Here is a 21,413-nt window from a genome sequence, read left to right on the forward strand (position 1 = left end):
GAGCATGGAACAGGTTGACTCCCTGCCGGAAATGCAGGACCATGGTAAGAATTTAGCTAGTTCATTTAATCTAATTGGGCAGCTTAGTTAATTTTTTTGATCAATTATCTGCACTGGCCACCTTCTATTAAATGAGACCCTTTGCTTGGCAGCTCAGTGTCTGTTCTGGGTGTGCAGAGCCCAGATCAGAGACGACAAAGTCTCTTTGTTTGGGGTTACAAGTTGCGTTTTGTAGGGCATACTTGTTTGTGAAATTTTTTATTTTTTTTTTGCTTTTTAAACTAAAAAAGAAATACACTTGAAAATAAATGAAAGTTCACTAAGCATAGCGCTGAACAATATAAACTCAGTCTCAAATCTTTTTACCTCGCCCCAGCCTGCCTGACCTGCTACAGGCACTTTTAAATGTTTTACATAAAACAAAAAACAAAAAGTTTAATAAATCACTGATTAACAGGCTATGGGACTTTTGACTAGAAACTTGCTGGAAGACTGTCAGCAACATTCTCAAGAACTGTGTTGGTTAAAACAGAAATAAAAAAAAAAATTAAAAAAATCGGTTTCAGCTCATGAGTTATTGTTTTAATGAACTTTTCAGTTGTTATAAGAGATATAATTTAATATAATTTATTTAATAAATACCATACAGTGTTTAAATGATTAAAACAGACTATAATATAAAATATAGTCTATTTTGCAAAATGGCATTGTCCTTGATTTTTTTTTTTTTTATTGTTTAAATAGTTGTGCAGTGAACTGGAATTTAAAGTTGTTGAAAAAGTGAATCCACTTTCATGCCAACTTAGCTTGTTATTGATGGAATTTTGTTTTTCAGCTGAAATCCCTAAAGTTAAAAACAGAAAAGTAACTCATGAAAATAAAATGTACTTCCTCGCCCTTCTCTGTTTAATGTTATCCACCAGAAGGTCTCTAGACACATATCTTATCATTTTATGCTCTTTTGTTGCCTTTGTTTTCATGTCGGTAACACCCACGTTGGCCTGAATCTGTCCATTCAGTGAGCTTTTCAAATAGCCTGTGTAAGTATTTCTGACATATTGGTATTGGTTATTGTAAGTGCATGTGCTTTAAATAGTGCATCTCAGGTGCAATATATATAGGATATAGAACAACAATGAAAATAGAATGTAAACATATTTTGTCAAAGTTAAAACCATTTCCATTTCTGTTTCAGATGAGGCATGAAGGTCTGGATCTTTTAGATTTGGTAAGAAGCCAAGTACTGTACCAAAAAGCAAAATGCTCTGCAAAAATAGCTATCTGCAGCCAACACTTTCATGAACAGTGTTGCCCGGGCTATCTGTAGATGTGGATCGTGCACTGAGTCAAATGAACATTAGTCATGCATCACCTGTTCAGTCTGGTTCTTGGACAGAGAGATCTATCGCGTGCCGGGGACCTTTTCTCTCTGAAAGATGCTGAGATAGAAGACAGCTTATCAGAAGCACTGGAAGAAATTAAAACAATATCTTCCTCAGCAGTAAGTACTGGATTATTTTTCTTGTATTTCATTAAAAAGATTGTATTTATTAAACCAAATTATTGAATAAGTATTTTGATCAATTAAGTTCATGCAATATATAATTAGTATATACTTCCTGTATATCATAACAGGGATGGAAATAAGACGCCTACTGCATAGCAGTTTCAGCTATTCCAGGTTTTAATACATGCTTGATTAGCTACAACCTACAGGTAACAAGCGCAGGTGTGTCTTAATAAACTGACCGTAAAACCAGGAGTGGATCAAACTCCTTTTCAATGGGAGTCGTATTTCCGTCCCTGTAGTAATATGTGAATAATTTAACTGGTTGTGAATCAGTTAGCATTAGCATGCTTGTTTCAATGTCCAAGTTTCTCATGTTTCACAAATACTAAAATGTGGTATTAACAGTAAATTTGTTCATTGTTTCTTGAGGCATCCACACTATTATTAATTTCACTCTGAGCCACAATGTTCTGCCTTGTATTTGTCCTCAACATTGTGTCCTGTTGATAAAACCAAGGCTAAAATGAATCCTGCATGACTGCAGTTGCTTGGCGGGCATCTTCTCTGAATAATGCCCACTTACTGCATAGAGGAACAGAACAGTGCTAAGCCATAGGAATAAAATTGCTATTTCTAAATATGAAATAATCTCAGTGGAGTAAAGAGTGGAGGACTGGAAACAGTCCCTCTATGTAAAGAACTAACCCAAGTATGGTGAAACATACTGAAAACAAGCATGGTAAAGAATATGAATGTTAAATGCATCACAGGAAAATCATGGAAAACCAAAAATGACCATTCAGATTTATCATGATAAACGTTTGTAAGGGGCAGTGGAGTTTAACTATCTGTAATGTTCAGATATATGTTTTATCAGTATTAAATTTAAGCACATTGACACGAAAACGAATGTTCCCTTAACATATTGTATTATTTGAATCTCCAAGGATTACCTAACCAATGATAACAATCAGGCGGTGGTGGAGATTTGTATCACCCGCATCACTACAGCTATCCGGGAGACTCGCTCCATAGAGAAACACAGGCTGGCTCTGGTCTCACTGTGGGAATCGTGTCTGGAGTACAATCTGATACCAGAAGGCAAGGATGAAGACACACCGCACGCAAAAATTGCTTCTGACATCATGAGCTGCATCCTACAGGTAAGCAAGATACCTGGGTCTGCTCCAAGGTGAAGTCTGGTGCAGCGTTTCTGGATTGGATAAAGGTATTTTAATACCATAAATACCTGATCCCTCCAGGACAGACTGCAGACTTGTTGTTTGGGTAAAGCTCACGTTAGGGACAAAAGACCAAACATGTCTACCAAATTAAGTTAAAGGCTTTAACATTATACATTGCATTTTATATTATAGAGCAGAATGGTACAGTAAGTAACTGTTAATGAATTGCAGGGGATTGGTAAATGAGATGCTGTGAAAGTTGGCTACCACAGCTATGTGCCCATCTGTCTTCGTTTTAGCAGTTATTTTCCTCTGTCCATCATCCAGCATCATGTCTATGTCAGGAAGTGCTGGGGTTTGAACTGCCAAAGCTTTGGTACAGAGGGTTGACAGGCAGACAGCAGTATATTATCTTGAGAGCTTAGTTGGATGGCTCATTTCTTTTGAGCTATTTGTTAAGATGCCTTTGATCTGAGATGACTATTGTTATTAGAAATTGCATTTTTTTTTTTTTTTATTAGATTTTAGATTTTGTTGACCTCTGGTATTCTTGTGTGGAGCATAGCTTGTAGCACCTCCTGCAGAAAGAAACAGGAATGGCTTTGAGTTTTTCTATCTGTCAACATTAACTTATTTTTTCAAGCCCCTGGGAGAGCCAGCAGTACAGTATGTGATGGAGTATAACAAGCCTGGTAGCTAGTGAGTGATGTGGTTGTGTAGAAATGCATATATACAAGTTTACTGTGTAATGTGTAGTAAAATATAGCATGTTAAAAAAAAAAAAAAAGGTTAACTGTGTTAAAGCACTGTAAATTCAGAATAATTTTTCAGATAGTCCACAAACCTCCAAATATCTACTGTACACATAAACCTAACTTTAACCTTTAATCTCCATATCAAACCTTTCATTTAACCCTAATGTTTCAGTCACTTTTTGCAAAATTGCTATGTACTCCCTCCGTGGGGCGATTTAAATATTATTCATTATACAAGTGACGCGATTAAAGAGAACTTCCCTGAGCACTAGAACTGAACAAATCAACAAGCTACCAGACAAAGGATTGGTAAATTGCAAAGCACTACTTTTACTTCTGCTATTTCTACTGCAACTACCAATACCAGTACTGCTACAACTACTAATAATAATACTGTCATAATAATGATACACTTGGTTTCATATAATTCAGTCAAGCTCGTACCCAGATATTGCTGCTTGTCAGATTATATTTTCTAGATACGCAAAGCAAGAAAAACAACTTCTAAATGTTTTTTTCTCAAACGACCCTTTGAGGGCGCCACACTCTTTTCTATTTCCCAGTAGGTGTACCCCATTCCTGTAGAGTGTGTCATGTCACATATGTAGGTAATGATGGGAGTGTTTCACTGCTCTACGGTACATAGTGTGGTGTTGTTTTATAATCCCATTAGTTTCAGGGCATCGTGCACTTAGAAAAAAACAAGCATGTATTTTAGAAAAAAATGACAAATTCTGTTCTTAATTTCTTCTTCTTTATTATATTAAACATTTGAGCTGCTTTCATGAACTTAATGAGTTCCGAGCTCGTAATGTTTTGTTAATGTATAACATATAGAACTGTAGACTTTGTACATCTTAAAGTGTCTTAGACAGAATCTTGGCATATATATATTATCTAGATATATATTATATATATATATATATCTATATATATATATATATATATATATATACACGTGTATTTCTCAGTTTATTACGTGAGTGAATGACCACAAATGAAATTAGGAATGTTTTGAATAATAGAGGATATTGGTTGTGCTTTTTCCTATCTTGCATTTTAATCTTATTCCCTATAGCTACTAAAAATTACAATCCAACTGTCAAAGTATGACACTTTCCTTACAGTAGCAGACTTGTCAAAGTATCTCCCTTGTACAGAAAGTACTGTAAGAGTCACAAACCACATTTCTAAGCTGCAATTATAGCTGTATAACTTATACCTGTGTTGTATTCACCTACACTTGCAAACATTCCCAGCTAACCTTTCCCTGGCTAAAATAGTTGATGTTATTGTATTGTATGTTTTTAAAAGACAGAGGAATGGCATATAATATTTACAGCAATTTTTTGACCTGTGTTTCCTGTCTGTATTGAGGTTTATTGACCCTCAAGGTAAATTCTGACTTCAAGGCCAGAGTTTATTTTGTGTTAACACGGATTGATACTGTCCATAGCTGTTCATTAGCTTGTCAAGAATACAAATTCACACAGCACTGCACTTGTTCTGTAAAATTGGGGAAGAAAGTAAAAGTATAATTTTAATTATTATTTAACCAATGCAGTCACTGTTAAGACTATTAAGTGCATATTTGTGTTATTTTTTAAGATACCCCTTGGTAAAAATTGCTACAGATTCTGCCCCTCTGGTTTCCTGAAAGACAGATTGGACAGGACATGTGGTATTTTTGCTCTGGGCTGTAGTAAACGATAATCAAAGAAAGAGCATGTTTTGACCTCTGGAGTATTACAGTGGTTGTTTGCAGGGTGACAAGTTTCTAATGTTTTCCATATTTCACAGTGTTTGTCTTGCTGCTCTTGTCACTCTTGTGTTAGGGTTTAAAAAAAAGAAAGAGATTTTCCATTACTTTCCATGGTTTTAATCTTGGGTGAAATTGTTCTCTAATTATTTGCAAATGCGAGTGACGGCAGCGAAGGGCAATGTGAGGTAAGGTCATAGCTAAGGCTCAGTGGAAATGGCTGGGCTCCATTTGTTATTTCGACATTCAGTTTTCAGAATTGCAGTTTCCACTGATCGATTGAGGAAACAAGGAGTCACTTCAGTTCACACTTTACAGTCTAACCAAGCCCTTAGTCTGATTCCACATACACTCAAATGTACACATTTTAAATGTTAGCACAAGCCACGCTTTTTAAAGTTATAAAAATATATTACTTTGCATGTAGTTTACATACAAAAGAAAAATATTGGGTAAATTAAGTAAGTTAACTGATTTCCTAGAGACCAGTTTAGTATCTGAAAATATTGTTAGTGGCCAAGAATACAAACGTGACTTAGACAGCAAGCAAGCTGTTTCACCTTTTCATTAATTTGCGGTAACACCTTGCGTAATATTAAATCTACTGTAATAACATCGTAATTGCAGTGTGATAACGTGCTAACGTTGGCTTTACTTCTAACACCTGCAATTAAATACCAGAAGTAAATACATTTAAACTGTTTCTAAAGCATGCCCTCTTTAAGCTGTACATCTCTGAGAGTAGGTGGGATTCTTCCCTGCTGGTGGCCTCCTATCTGTGTCTAATTTGTAAGGGCTAAAGCCATGTTTTATGGTAAAGTTGAAGGTTTCAGTGGCTCGTTTTCTCTCTCTTCTGATTTAACAGAATTACAAGAAGCCTCCAGTCATGGCTCTAGCGGTGCCAGTGGCGGTGAAATTTCTGTGTCATGGAAACAAGGAGCTGTGCAGAAACATGTCCAGCTATCTCTCACTGGCTGCCATTGCGAAGGCAGACTTACTGGCAGACCACACAGAAGCCATCACCAAGAGCATTCTCCAAGGTACGAATGTTACTGAACCAGGTTATTTTACTCGACCTATCATACATGACCACTTTGGACAGTAAAAGAGACACACGTGAGACGAGAAAAGCAAGCACAGGAATTCTGTATGTGAAGTCATTACATTTGGATAGAGAAAAGGGGAGCATCTGACTGAAACAAGGCATTGTTGCACAACAATCACGATACTTGCTTATGTTAATGTATTGAAGATGTGGTCCAAACGCTTGCTCTTACTTTACCACAAACCACTCACAAGATTATAAGTAATGGATACAGCAAATGAGGAAACATGGAAAAAAAAATCAGTGCAATAATAGTGTCTCCATCCAGGAGTAATTCACCTTTTACAGGCATTATCACCCCATAACAGGCTGATTTAAACAGTGTTTGAGTTTCAGCAGCCTTGCTCTACACAGGCTATGTTAAGGCCACCATAGAAACCTCAGTTTAATTCCCAGTGCTGATAAGAGCCTTCAAGTCTGCTTTTAAACCACCCCTCCACCCCCGCCCTCTGTGGTCAATAAGGCTTTGTAAAGCAAATGTCACACAGTTTTGTAAGATGTCCATTTTGGCATTAAACTTCATGAAATACCTATCTTTTATTATTCAAAGACTCCTGTATAATGTACAACAGTTGGAAGCTTAACTTGACCTGAACTTTATTATCCTTTATTGGTTTTCAGCCTAATTTATAGAACCAATAAACAATGACCCGTTGCCCCTAGCCGGAAATATACTGAAAAACAATTGGCTTATCGAGCACTGATGCAGCCACAGGCGATCTTAGCAAACTAATTCGAAATTTCATAGAAAAAATAAATACGTCATAAACTTCTAAGTAAGTGAGAAGTAAAAGGCTGGGGGCTTGTACACTGAAACCTGAAGATTAATGATTCTCTTTCCAGTGGAGCCTTCACTTCTGACCCAGTTTCCCTTTCATGCTGTGCTGACAGGAACTAATACATCCTAGTTGTAAAACTATTACTGCAAGCATATCAAAACACATAGCTTTTACACACACTCCTATTGTGTGCTTGTTATTCCTGATGTTTATGCAGCTGCTTTTCAAATAAACATCCCGTGTGTGTTTGTGTGTGTCTCAGCCAGAGCGTTGTGCTGTCTTAGAACATCACAAAGATTGTCATCCTATTCATTTCAATGGGAGATCTGATATCACAGCCGTGCACCTAACTGCAGATACTTACTGATTAGTTTTAACTGCTGTTTTAATTGAGTGTTAGAAGCCATGGCTGCTCTATAGGGTGTCTTTGCTGTAAACGACTTGATGATGAAAGACTGGTATGGTGGTAGTCCTGGACCATTTTGGAGTGGTGATCGTCTTTGATTTTACCGATTATTTTGTGGCTCCACACGCTACTTTGCATTCCTCTGCACTAAATTTTATTCTGTATAAGAGCAGCCTAAAGCGACCAGATGAATTAATAATCATATGTAACTTCTGTACAGATTAAGGAAGTCACCACACCAACATACTGTAAACAAGCATTTGGAGGAAATTAGTAGACTACAGTTTACTACACCGTTTTATAAAAACTGTGATTGTGGCTCGAAGAATGAATCAATTTTTGGTGACTTCAGATAATAAACTTAAAAAAGCCCAGGTGTTTTGAATTACTTTATTTTTATTTGTGGGACACAAATATAAAATACGTTCACTTTCATATCATGTTGGCTAAAAGCAGAATTTACAATATAACACAATGTACTCTCTATATATTCGAAACTGAAAGATGTTTTTAACTTGTAAACGTTTATTTTTATTTTTATAACACATCTGAAAAAAATCTTCCAGCTTAAAAAAACAAAACGAAATAGAATTTAAGCCAATAATATCGAGCATTTAACATTGCATTGCATTTGTTCACATCTAAGACTCACAATAAAGCTCTCTCCAGTCAGATTGGCAGAGCAGAATCAGAGAGACACATTTGCAGTTCAGCAATGAGGGGTTTTAATACCCAGCTCCCTCTTGACATGTAAACAAAACTTGAACATTTCTGTTAAATATGATTTAGGAATTAATAATTATACAATACCAATGAATACCTTCTTTGCAGACAAAACAATGCTTCTCTTTTTAATATAATTAGACATGCTATAGACCTGTTATTGAGTTTAGGTGTTATATGACATGATTTCGCATCTGAACAGCTGGCATTTGCTGTGTTCGGAAATAAAGGAACTGCACTTTGTAACGTATATTATATAAACTTCCTTTAAAAAATAACTTGGTGTGTGTAGCAAGTGTCAGTTATCTTAACTAGTGTATTCTTCTTGGTTTTTTTTAGATTCATTATGTACCATTTTCTATTTTAGTGACCCCATCCATGTAACTTTTATAGATATCAGCAGTTTAATCCAGTCATGTAGTTTCAATAACTAAGCATTCTGCGTGAAATACCACAATCTTTTTATGTGGTATTTCTTACTGACGTGTGTCTTACAGTACATCCACTAGAGGCAGTGTTGCAGGGGGGGCAGGTTAATGGTTACACTCTGGTGTGCCAGCTGTACTTACAGCTTCAACGTGATTCTGAGAGCTATTGAGGCCGGAAGGGTTCTTTCAACGTTTGGGTTTTAAAGAGTTACCAGGAATGTATATAAGAATCACACAAGAAAAATATGTAACTCTGATATTTCACATCCATTCCAAGTCGCTCTTCCAAGTCCTATCATTTGGTTATTTTTCAATCAATAAATGACAATAAATTCATAATGTATTTAGCACTGGCACGCACATGTATTATGAATACAGCGTGTAGGGTGCACTATGCTGTCCATAGATATATATTAGTGAATATACTGAGCACCGCCATGTGGTAGAATTTCTGTAACACCCCAACCAACCACATTTCCCCGAGTACCACATGAATCCTCCCCTTTAGCTAAGTGGGCGATCTGCTCTTTATCCAGAACTTTGTCCCAGATATTGAATCCAGTCAGCTTCCCGGAGAACGCCAGCTTTTCATCAAAACCTCCCACACAGCAGCCGTTTTTCTCTTGGCCTAGCTGTAAGATCCCTCCGTCTGGGACTGGGTGGCCTTTGGCCAGTCCTGAGGAGGTAGCCACAAGCTCTCCGTTTACCCAAAGAGACGGATTGCCTTCGTGCGAGCTCCATGTGCCGCAGAAGTGGGTCCACTCTCCGACGGGAGCTGCATTTGCCGCAACAGTTGAGTATGTGTCACCTCCCACAGAGAAGACTGCTGCTTGCTGCCTGAGACTGAGTTGAATTTCATAAGGGTTTCTCTTGGTCCCATAAGAGAAAAGAACCGTTTTGTTGAGAGCATCTGTGACCTTTGACCAGATGCATGCTGTGAACGAATCAAGTGTCATGGCGGCTGCAGGGTTGACACTGGCAAAAATCTTCTTGGAGCGCATTGGAAATAACAGAGCCATTTCGCACCCTGCAAAAGCAAAAATTTAAATCAATGAGCTAAATAAATGTTACTTTTTTATTTGTCCATTTCTTTCTCCTCTTTCTTAAAGGGATTTAAAGTACATATTCTAGTTTTGTAAACACTCTAACATTTGAAACACTGTTAAAAATGTATTTAGAAAAGGTTTAATGTTTATTTTAATAGAATCCAGCTTTTCTAAAATGGTAAATGTTATGAAAACAAATAACTACAGATAATAATGTATAGTGCTTTTGTGTCTAACTAAGTGCAGCTTCTTTTTGGTAGGCTTGAGAAATGTGTGATGGTGTCACCCTCCTCTGGCCAGCCATTGAAAGTCGCTGAAATAAGGTGTTGTTAATGTATTTTTTACCTGACTGGTATGATTTCCATATTTTAAAAAGTATTACCTTAGAATAGAAGAAAATGTGTCAGTATACAAAATGTAAATAAAGCCTGTAGGCTTGTAGGCATTACTCCATATGACTACTGTCTGTTACTATAGAAATCACATGTGGTATTGATTTTCACATGTTATTAATACCCTTGACTCGGGAGGGTTTGTATAACTGTTTTCTGTCAGGTTTTTAACAGCTTGAATCCTATAATAGGTACCAAAATAATAAACTGCTTTGAATGCCCCTGTGAGGCAAAAAAGGAACCAAAAACAAAAAAAAAAAGGTCTTGAATGCATCCAGAATCCAATGAAGTAAATGAGCCAGTCCTGGAAAGTGACCTGTTTTATTTAATTTGATACTGCTTGCTAACAGAGACCTGCTTGCATTGTCCAATGGGAATTGTAAGACTATGTCTGACTCAGTTCCAGCCGTGGTGTGGCATGTATCGTGGTTGTTTTGTAGATCTGCGGCAACAGAGAGAGTTAGACCAAGATATTGAATCAGTTGGATCTCTAACAGCATCAGAAATTGTATAATATAGCTCACCACCAGTTAAGTACTGGCTCAATGTGGAGTATCATTGGCTTCATGCCAAAAACACAAGGAAAATGTTTTAAAGAAAACTTTATGTGTAGTACTTAGCTAGGCCTGGTTCATATTACCGTATTACAGGGCTGGACATGCCATGCTTGATTAGTCTTTGTTTTGTGATTGGCAGTGTGGATTACTAATTATAGAGCTTCAACAGAGAGATATGACCCGGAAGTTATGTTTTTCAACACTAAATATTTAGATTGCAGGTTTAGTCACTCAAAACATTAATTTCTCCAAATATGATTCAGAGTGGTAAGCAGAACCTACTGGGATAGAAAGTTTCTGGCTTCCTAGCTGATTATTTGTATAGTTGGGAAGCCATTTCTGCTTTATATCTCTCATGACTGGTATACTGTAAGATGTACCTGTAGTCAATGAGATTTTCAGAAATCAATTTCTATCCTTATCAACCACACATTTAAAATGCACAAACAAGTTGTTTATTTATACAATGACAACCAATTCATTTTGTGTATTTATACGTTAAAAAAAAAAAAAAAGTTTGCTCTAATGAAAATAATTGTAATGCAAAATAATAAAGGCTGTTACACCATTCCATGTTACACCATTCCCCCACTGTGCCCCACTCAGTCCCTGATTCTATTTATGTAAGGTTAGTCATCATGTGCTATATATGTGAGCAAACAGACAGGGTGTAAACTTACCTGAAGGCAGGAGTTGCTGAGCAACCCATTTCTGGGAAAGCTGTAGTTCAGCTCTGCTTTGCTGAAGATCATAAGCCATGGAATTCATAACCTTTTCTAACCTTGTATAGACAGAGACATCCTGCTGCTTGAACTCTGAATGCAGACCCTTTGCTTCTGCTACATTCTGCCAGGCGCTCTCAATTTTACTGAGTCTGTACGCTGTGTCCTGGCTGGCCACAAGCAGATGTTCCAGGACATTGTAATGCTGGGATTGATGCACGGTGTTGGTATCCCCAATCCTCTCTGTGATTTGCATTAACTTTCCTTCCAGTTGGGAGGTGATTCGTGTGCTGGCACTGTCGATGGCATTAGTGCAAGTTCCAGCAAAATTAACCACAAACTGGTGCATTTCATCACTTATGCTCTGGAGCTCCACCTTAATGATCTCGTCCACATACTGGAGGAGAATGTTTTCTCTCATTTGTGAGTTCTCCAGCATAGAAAAAAGTTTGTCCCATTTTGTGTGCTCTGTGGACTTGCAGGGAGAGGGGGTAGCTGGTGGATTGAATGAAAAAAAAACTGAATTATTCCAACAATAATTCATAGTATCAAAGGGTATACAAGGACCTTTTTATTTGATTGTGTTACATGTTCCCATGTGTTTCTACAACTGTTTACATAAGGTGTGTGTATTGTGTAAAAAAAAAAAAAGATTTTTACATTTTGACCACTTTTTTAAACTTTTTAATTGCATTCCCTGCCTCAAGATGGCTTCACATGTACCCTCATGGACCTCCCAGAACAGATGGCTTTACCAGTGAGCAGGAGGATGATAGGAAATGTAGATCTGAGAGGTCCATGCAGGTACATGTGAAGCCATCTTGAGGCAGGGAATGCAATTTAAAAAACTTAAAAAGTGGTCAAAATGTAAAAAAATAAAATAAAATAATTAAAACAATACACACACCTTACTTAAACAGTTGTAACAACACATGGGAACATGTAACACAATAAAATAAAAAGGTCCTTATATACTCTTTAAGCAACATCAGTTCTGCAGTGGGGGGACTGGGTTGTTGGCAAACTTACCTGCCCCTGATGCTGTGTAATGATTTAGACATTTGTTTCCAAGTTTTGATAAGGGGTATACATGCAAAATTGTGATTTAATTAAAACCTGAACTTAAAACAAAGGAACAGCAAATTCATTTTGAAGCTGACTTTTTTTTTTTTTAAACTCCTTTGTTGTACCCTTGTTAGGTAAACTAAATCAAGGTTGTTTGTTTTTATATAGAATTTAAGTTTGTACTCAATATATGTAATAAGAGAACATGAAGTAATTACGTTTTGCTGGCTTGTATAAAACCATTTATAAATAGATGCTCAAAACAAAAGAAATGGTTTTAACCTTTCTTACCTTCTTCGCGGTCAGGAATTTCATTGTAAGACAGATTTTCAAAATCAACCTGAAGAACTTCATCATCATATTGTCCTGACACCATGCAGGACAAGCAGAGAAAAACGCCGACCAATACCTTCAGCATTGTCATGACTGGGTTGTTCAGCGACACTTAACTCAGTATGTAGGAACCTGAAGTTAATTCTGGCTTGCTTCTTTGGTGTGTTTTAACCACCAGCTAAAGAAAGACTGTGAGAGTAGCAGTCTGCACACTCTATATAAACACCATATGAGTGAATGAGTGAGTAATGCTTTGTTGGAGGTAGTACTACGTTGTAGTCAAACAAAAGTGCCTCTTCTGTTGTGAAAGGGGGCTGAGTTTACCAGTCCGATCCTTGGAGGTTTTTGGGTGGGTGGATATAGCGGGACGGGGGAACGGGGCCCCCCCTAGGGGGGGATTCAAAGGGGGTTTAATTTGAACTGCAAGGCAACCGTAATCACTTCCTCATGAGATTTTTTTTTTTTTTTGTTACATGAATTGGTAGCAATTTAAAAATAATAAGGAACAAATACAATAAGTTCAGTGTTCAACACATATTTTTTTTTTCAGCAACTGTAAAGCTAGCTAGAGAATTGGCCAGACCACAGTACCACAGGATGCTATAATCATCCCTTTTTTATTTAAAATATTGTACAAACTTGATGGCATCTAATAAACCATTCAAAGGACTCAATGTTTTTGACCTTCATTGGACCTGTCTTAATGTTTTAGAGCTAGCAAGAAGTAACTGGGGAACAGGCAGGTACATTTATTAGGGTTAGTTTTATAAAATGTACGTGTTCCTTGCCAAGAAAATGGCGGCAAGCTTTGAAAAAGTGCAGAAAAAAAAATAAGCCTGATGTCTACTAATCGTTTCTTGTTGATAAAAGGATATGAAATAGAGTAACTGGCATTGTATGTATTTACAGAATGATAATGGAAAAATACTGCTGCTTTTACCTTGGGATTTTCCCAATGGTTGATTCATTGACGCAATTATTAATATTTAAAATACTGCTTTTGGTGTGTGGTATCCCCTGCAAACTTACTTACCACATAATACAACATAGACAACTCATTTGCATGTGATTATTTTATTTCTTGCTGTTTTTATTGAGGCACCAGGGGACAAAATGCCTTTTACTGAACTATGTGTTGGGCAACATATGCCACGTTCCTTACATATGATATTGACTGATTTTTAAGTATTAAAAAAAAAGAACTGCAAGGCACTCTTAAGCAACAGTTAATCAATTTCTGCTACAAGCACCACAGCAAATTGGCAGATTATAAATTGGAAATTGCATCCATATTTGGGGGTTTAACACAGCAAACATATGGTTTTGCAGTTGGAATAAAATCCACTAACAATGCTTTCTATGGAGTTATTATTACATTTAATCAAAACTAAATTGTGTCAGTTGGTTCTGTGTACTAGCTATAATCTCAGTATCTTAGGTTTGATTTTTTTCCTATTGACTCTGAATCATTCACACAGGTAACTATATGCTGCTGCGGGTTCTGCCCTCCGTGTATGAGAAACAGCCGCAGTCCATAAACACTCACGTACCCGAGCTGGTGGAACTGATGTCCCGGCTGGAGCAACCGGAACAGCAACACCTTCTCGGACTGCTACAAATGGTTGCCAAGCAACACCCTCCGGTAACTACCCCTGGAAAAGTGTGTATTTGCATAGTAGTTACTTGATAAATATGTGTGAACTTAGACATCATTACAATGTTATTATGTATAGTTACAATGTACTTAATGTGTAAATCATTTTGCATGATATATGTAAGTACACTAAAAAAGGGTTAGGGTTAGGGTTAGGGTAAAGGTTAGGTGCGGGATGTAAGTGCCCATATCAGGTGTTGAGTTCTCAGGGCCCTTTCCTGAACTCAAATAATACCAATGTAATATAAAATGCCACAGTTAAACTGATGAGCATTTATGTCTGCAATGTATTTTTTCTTATTGATGCACATTCCGGAATTAGAAGGTTTTTTTTTTTTTTTTAACTTAAGTGTGCTCTGTTTCTTTTAGAAGTACTGTAGTTCATCGTTCATTTTAAGCTACATAGTAACATTTTTATTAAAATATTTTTGTATAATGTATGCAATCATTCAGTTCAGTTGCACCAATATTGTTGTTCTAAATAATAATTGTCTCTATGGTATTGTATAGAATTAGAGTGAAAGGCCAACATTTTGCATGTTTTTTTTTCTGCAATCAGGCATCACAGCTGATGGCCAAAGAAAACATGTAATCCAAGCAAGCTCAATAAATCATTAACTTGACCATTGAATCTATGTACAGTACATCTTATTTTCACGTAGCTCCTGATAAACATATTACATCTGGATGGCAGACGGCTTGTTGTAATGCTGTTATATAAATATCTATACTCTAATGCCCAATCTGAATACAATTCATCAAATGAAGTATGTTCCTTGTTGAAGTTTAATTTGACCAGATCCAATTACATGTCTGTCTTCGTTTAAACTATTTTAATATACTGGTACAAAACACCATTTATATATCATCAGAGCCTTCTGCAACTCAATATAACTGAAAGGACTACTGCACTAAATCCAGAAGCAGAGGTGGGCGGCTTCACTGCAGCCAATGAAAAGCCAGTGTTAGATGTGCTGTGCCTTTAACTCTTGGGGATTTCAAGTTCACAGCACAATAGGGGGTACAGTACAAGTTTCTGATAGGCAATAGGTTTTTAATATGAAATGTATTTTAATTCAGTAAAAATCAATGCGTTTTCCCGTTAACTCGCAATGCTTCTTCTATTCAGCATTTATGTGTGTGTAAATAAATATATTCATTTATTTTTTACTTTACTTTAAGGTGTTGAACAAGTCTCTTTCTTCATTAATAAGCTACCTTCACCATCCCAACCAGAATGATTCTATCCTTAATATCCTGGTGGAAGTGTCTCGCTCCCACCCTGCAGCTATCGCCTCTTTTCTTCCGAACCTGAAGGCGGTTGGAGAGGATTTTCCCAACCTGCTTGGGAAAATAGCAAAGATCTACGGTGCTGTGGGACACGGCGATGAGGTGGGTGTCAAATCTGCAAAACTATATTCGTAAGTTCATAAAAAGCACATTACTTCATTATTGGCCTTAAAAATGTTGATGGCATAGACAAGAGACAATCTGGGCCAGGAGACAGGTTTGCTTTTCTTGGTGGCTTTCTACCTTCCCCCAGTGGTTTAATTTAATGTTCAAAGTTAACCTTTTTAAATTAATGTTTGCACAGAAAGTGCATACTGAACATTCTATATTGTTATGGATCTTGACTAATTAGATGTCTTTCAACAGATTTGTGTACTTGTTTCTAGGTCATAAAATGTAGATTGTATGTTGATATAACTAATTCTGCCAGTTGTATTTAGTTGGTTGATCAGGGTTGCAGACCTAAAATAGTATCTGTGCTGCGATTAGCTCAGGGACTTTAGTGGGGCCACTTGGTCTTAAGCCTTAAAAAAAGGTCCTCACACCGTCAAGCTTTAAGTAACATGATTTTAAACAGCACACATTTATCAGCTGTCAAACCCACACAGTGTTCATTCATTTGTGTCCTGTTCATCTTGTTTTACTTAATCTTTTGTTGTTTATTCTATTGGTTATGTATTCATTTCTTTTCATAGTTAATGGTCAACTCAAATAGTTAAAAAACAGGAAAACAAAGCAAAAAATAAACAAAAAAACAATTAGATTAAGCATGTTCCTTGTTGAAGAAATTCAGCACGTTTATTTTAACCAATTATTGTACATGCCTGTCTTCATTCAAGCTATTTCAATATAAAAGGGAAACATGAAAACATGATTAATATCATTGATCTGAAGTAAGAATTTTGTCAAATTAAAGAGAAAATGTTTTGCTGTTTCTTAAAAAGAACATTGGCATATTTTTTTGTTTTGACACTTTTACTCATGTTGCCCTGGCTGGCTTCGAATCCGAATGCTGCCTTTGTCAGTGTGTAAAAACTAATGATGGCATGCAGACATCGGGTTGTTTGTTTTATTGGCAAATATCTGTTACAGATAAGATATACATTAGCTTAAATTATTCTCTCTAGAATTTTAATTATAAACCTCTACATGCAGGATCTGCTTTTATCTTGGTTGGGGAACTGCTTTGAAACAGATACAATCACTGAGGAAATGTCTCTTAATTGTTTTATATTCCTGCAAATTAGCATGTCTACTGAACAACTGTTTGTTAATCCAAATTTACGCACACTTTTTGTCTGGAAAGACAGCTGGGACAAAAGGGAAAATGGAAGATTCTGACTAAATAACCCATGTCTTGTATAGTAAAGGAATGAATGTTCTGTTGCAGCTGTAATCAGCCTGCAATCGCTTCTATCACGGATTGTTTTTTCTTCAAGACCCAGATATGGTCATTCTTCTACTCAGTTAACGGTTGGTTAATTAACAGATTTTTTTTTAACCTAATTAACAGAATCAGGCCCATTCCCAACAGTGTTTGCTTGGTGGGTAAATAATCAGGAAGAAACCTAGTCTTTTTTTCAGTTTATTTGATTGGATCACATGCAGAGCAATGGGGACATTATTGGAACTATTGCTAGAAAAAACAATATCCTGACCCCGTTGTATATTTAATGGTTACATAAGAAACAGCAAGCAGCAACCAGAAAAATAAATTAACTTGAGTTCACAACAGAGAAGTTGACATGTTTAAATCCTAATGGACTAAACTAGATCCCCTGCTGCTGGTGGAAAGCCCACTGAAGCCTGATGAACACTGGGGTCATTAATAGCTCCTTTGGCATAGGTTATTATTATTATTATTATTATTATTATTATTATTATTATTATTATTATTATTATTATTATTATTATTATATGTTAGAACATGCACAGGACTTTGAATATTTTGATTACGTACAGACCAGAGGATATAAAGGACGCAGTAATCACTTTACTCATTCATGGCATGACTCATTCATGGCATGTTCTGTTTGCTAGCTATGCTTATAGTAGGTCTTCTAAGATCCTTTTCATCTGAATAGCTTACTGAAGTCTTGTCTTTCATACATATGCTAGACTGACAAAACTGCAACCTTTACTCACAATATCAAGCGCATTTAAACTCCTTCATCCCACTGAAGACTGATTGAATCCATGAGTGAAGTATATTTTTCAGCTGGAGCTCCACTGATTTTGACTACCATTCCATAACTCCCCATGGACCCTCCTGTTAAAATGACTTGGAACACTGAACAATTGGGCAACACTGTTGATTTCCCCCTCAGCATTAGTTCAATTGCCAAAGAAGCACAAAAGTGTGGAAGAACTATTTGCTTCAGGCTTATTACTGGTGACTGAATTTCAGAAAGGTGCTATTTTGAACACTCACGTGTTTTCAGGGTACTTTCCATGTAACGCATCCTGTCTTTTAAAAAACACAACATTTCATCATTTTGAACTTGCCAATTAACAGCAGAGTACTTGACTTTGAGTGTTAGACCCAGAATAAATTCTGTTTTCATCATTGTAGTTCCTAACACCATTCTGGGAAGCAGTTGTATGGTCATATTGTTACACTTTGGCTGCATTTAAGACTCAGTGAATTAAATTGTAGTGCTGTGACAAACATGGCTATTGCAGGTTTGAATATTTGTTTTTTACAAATTCAAATACTCTTTCATTTTTATTAATCTTGAAAAAATTATAAAATAAGAACTGAATCACACTAAACTACATTACCAAACAAGGATTGGAGGAGGTAAATGTAATCACCATATATAGTAATTTTTATTTTAGATTGCTGTGTACCTGCAGACACTTTTTTGGCTAAATAAACATGGCCATATATATGATTCTGGTTGCTGTATCACAATGTACTTTTGATTTTTAAAGCCAAACTAAATCTAAAGAGAGAACCTGTATAAATATAACCAATACCGTTAAATCGAAAGTTAATGGCTTCCAAAGAGAGGCAAAAGATCAGATAGCGTTTATAACAATATAGTAAAATACAAAAAAAAAACAATAACAAATATTAATTTAACATGCCAAAAGCACATGCCTTAGCTGTGTGCATTTAGAGCAGACAGTAAACAAATTAAAATAAAGGACTTATGCCATGGTACTGTGTATTGGCAGCACCCTGTTTTTACTGAGTTAAAGCTGATTAGATCTTCTGTCTCATAAAGTACAGATGGATCAAAAGTCAGTTTCATCTAGGTCATGAAGCCATGAATTAGTAGCAAACACTCTGGTCTCCAATAAATAATGCATTTATCTGCAACATTTCCTGAAGAAAATATATATAAAGCATAATGTAATGTCACTTTTCATTAAGACAGCGACATAAAAAGTAAATAGTTTTAATTTTAGACTTTATTGTCAGGATAAAACTCTTTTTCCTTTTTGTTTTCTTCTGTTTTAAGCCAAATCTAATAGTTATTCTTACAATAAAACAACAATAACAATGAATAATAATAATAATAATAATAATAATAATAATAATAATAATAATACTACTAATAAAATTGAGCAATAATCTTGAAAAGCTAGCTATTTTTGTTTTATTTAATTTCTATATTGTTTTGTTTTTCAAACATAATTTAAACAGGAAACCCTCAGAGGAATAATTTATTCTGGTCGAACAAATGCAATGAAAATTGATAGTTTTCTAAAGAAGTTAGTTAGGTCAGGTGACTTTTTAATTAACCAGCATGCTGAGAATCAAATGACTCAAACAGCATATACTCATATTGCTTTTTTTTTTTTTTTTTTTTTAGTGCAGATTTTAGGAGTTTCCTCTTTGGTTAGTCAACCTTTACTGGAAAGTTTGAAAAACACTTTTGGAATACTACCATTAAATCTAGGCAATACTCAGGAGAAACCCAGGCAGAGCCAATAACAGGCCACACTACATATCAAAAAACTCAACTCATTTATAACAGTTGCTGCACAATGACCCTGATGTGGTATTCTTGTTCTGAGGTATGGCACAATGTTCATAGGTTTATAATGTTGTTATTCTGCTATGGCTAAAACCACTGGCCTCGTGCTACCACTGGTAATATTAATAGAATATCGCATTACCACTGAAGATAAATAAAAGAAACCTCTGTGGAAGCTTAGAAATTAAAAGTTGTAATAAACAGTCTTGATATATTTGTTACGCTTATAATCTAATAGTAAAGAGGTAGCAAACGTATTATAAAATAGTGTGTATTCATTTGTGTGAACTCAAGGGCTAGGGCTGAGAAGAACCACTGCAGTAGTTATGATATATTTTCATCTCTACAACCTGTCACCCTGTACAGATAACCCCTCTATAGTTTTAATAGTTTTCTTATTAAATGTTCACCATTGAGCAGGGATTGTTCTATTAGTACAGCTGTCCTGCTTGGATAAGAGGCCAGTGTCTTCTGGACAGTTAGGTAAATACCCCTAGATGTTAAACATTTTAACTTGCAAACCCTGTTTGTTTATCTAACCCGGTCTGAAACAAAACAGAGAAATGACTTGACATGCTAGACTTTCCTTCTTGTATGCCCTTTTGTTTTCTTATGCTTTGTAACAATATACAGAGACGCCTTGAGTTGTGGTTTAATGGACAAGGTCTCTCATTTTCTGTAAGATCGTTTTGCAAAATCGGCTTAACTTTCTTTTTTTGACCAGATGATGCACTCTAATCGCATTAGAAGATAATCATCAATTCCAATAACTGGTTGCAATCGACAGGATCTGTTGCATTCATATATGCCAACTGATTCCCATCTAACACAGCTGTGTCGTATTATAAGTCTGTTTTTGCAGATATTCTGGTGCCACGGTTACTTCTTGTGGTTCATGTAGCAATGTGAAATCAGTAACCACAATACAAGCAACCTTTAAAAAGAAAACTCTGGCATTTTTAGTTCTTATTTGTTTTAAAGGTGTATACCTTCAATAAATATGTACCGGTATGCAGTCTTTCAACTTTTATTACAAACAGACACAGATAATATACCATGTACCAAATATACTAAATTTTAACTGTAACCCCTGCTGCTCAATAGATGGTTGGAGGCCAAGTGTGGCCCACAGTGACCTTATTCGCGGCCTCGCAGTGGAGTCGCATTACTAAATTATAAAAAAAAAAAAAAAAGAATTTTAAACGATTTCCAAATGTCATGAAACCCTATATCCAACTCTCTAATAAAGCAATATTGTGTTTCCACGGCCAGACCTTATTGAATTATACTGTGTAAAATAAAATAACCATGTTTCCATTGTTGTATGGCATTTGTTTTATTAAGTATTCCTAAAGGTGAATATCAGTCTAATTGAGTATCCCTGCTGTAACACGTACGCAACATTGGGCTTGTGAGCCAGGCTTCTGCACAACATGGCACTCAACAGAATAAAGTATCTGTTGCACCATTGCAGCATTGAGTATTCAGAGCAGTGAGATTTGAATAAGTAGCAGCATAAATCAAACCCCTCAGATTAATAGTGGTCCAACTCATGCTTGGCACTACCTGGAAAAATCAAGTAAAAAATTATTCAAGAAAATCTTAAAGGAAAGTTCAAATGTTTTAAATGATCTCACTCATTATTTTTTTTTAAACTATGCTAACTCTCTGCAGCTAAACTGGACCCATATACATTTTGTATTAATAATTATGCAATTT

The 21,413-nt window shown here is 36.0% G+C and overlaps 2 protein-coding genes across 4 annotated transcripts in view; one reads left to right on the plus strand and one right to left on the minus strand.

Moving 5' to 3' along the window:
• LOC121323211 (ventricular zone-expressed PH domain-containing protein homolog 1-like) overlaps window positions 1–21,413 on the plus strand; it is a 50,191-nt gene that overhangs the window by 2,332 nt on the left and 26,446 nt on the right. For 2 of the 3 annotated variants that reach the window (XM_041264115.1, XM_041264116.1), the window contains 5 exons: window positions 1,196–1,501; window positions 2,458–2,673; window positions 6,074–6,248; window positions 14,243–14,424; window positions 15,601–15,810. In XM_041264115.1, coding sequence (XP_041120049.1) covers window positions 1,364–1,501; window positions 2,458–2,673; window positions 6,074–6,248; window positions 14,243–14,424; window positions 15,601–15,810 — 921 coding nt within the window. In that variant the 5' untranslated portion in view covers window positions 1,196–1,363. The remainder of the gene's footprint in view (window positions 1–1,195; window positions 1,502–2,457; window positions 2,674–6,073; window positions 6,249–14,242; window positions 14,425–15,600; window positions 15,811–21,413) is intronic. The other variant, XM_041264118.1, reaches the window with a different exon arrangement.
• LOC121323212 (pentraxin-related protein PTX3-like) lies at window positions 7,875–13,077 on the minus strand. Its single transcript, XM_041264119.1, has 3 exons — window positions 12,723–13,077; window positions 11,325–11,861; window positions 7,875–9,676 (listed from the first exon to the last, which is right to left on the minus strand). The coding sequence occupies exons 1-3, from the start codon at window positions 12,853–12,855 to the stop codon at window positions 9,063–9,065; spliced, it is 1,284 nt and encodes a 427-aa protein (XP_041120053.1). The 5' UTR covers window positions 12,856–13,077; the 3' UTR covers window positions 7,875–9,062.

This window comes from Polyodon spathula, chromosome 11 (assembly GCF_017654505.1).
Source record: "Polyodon spathula isolate WHYD16114869_AA chromosome 11, ASM1765450v1, whole genome shotgun sequence".
Classification (NCBI taxonomy): Eukaryota; Metazoa; Chordata; class Actinopteri; order Acipenseriformes; family Polyodontidae; genus Polyodon; species Polyodon spathula.

Coding starts and splice junctions, on each gene's coding strand:
- LOC121323212 (XM_041264119.1), bottom strand. CDS start 12,855: ATGACAATGCTGAAGGTATTGGTCGGCGTTTTTCTCTGCTTGTCCTGC. Junction 11,862..12,722: donor AATTCCTGACCGCGAAGAAG/GTAAGAAAGGTT, acceptor TCAATCCACCAG/CTACCCCCTCTCCCTGCAAG. Junction 9,677..11,324: donor TCAGCAACTCCTGCCTTCAG/GTAAGTTTACAC, acceptor TTGCTTTTGCAG/GGTGCGAAATGGCTCTGTTA.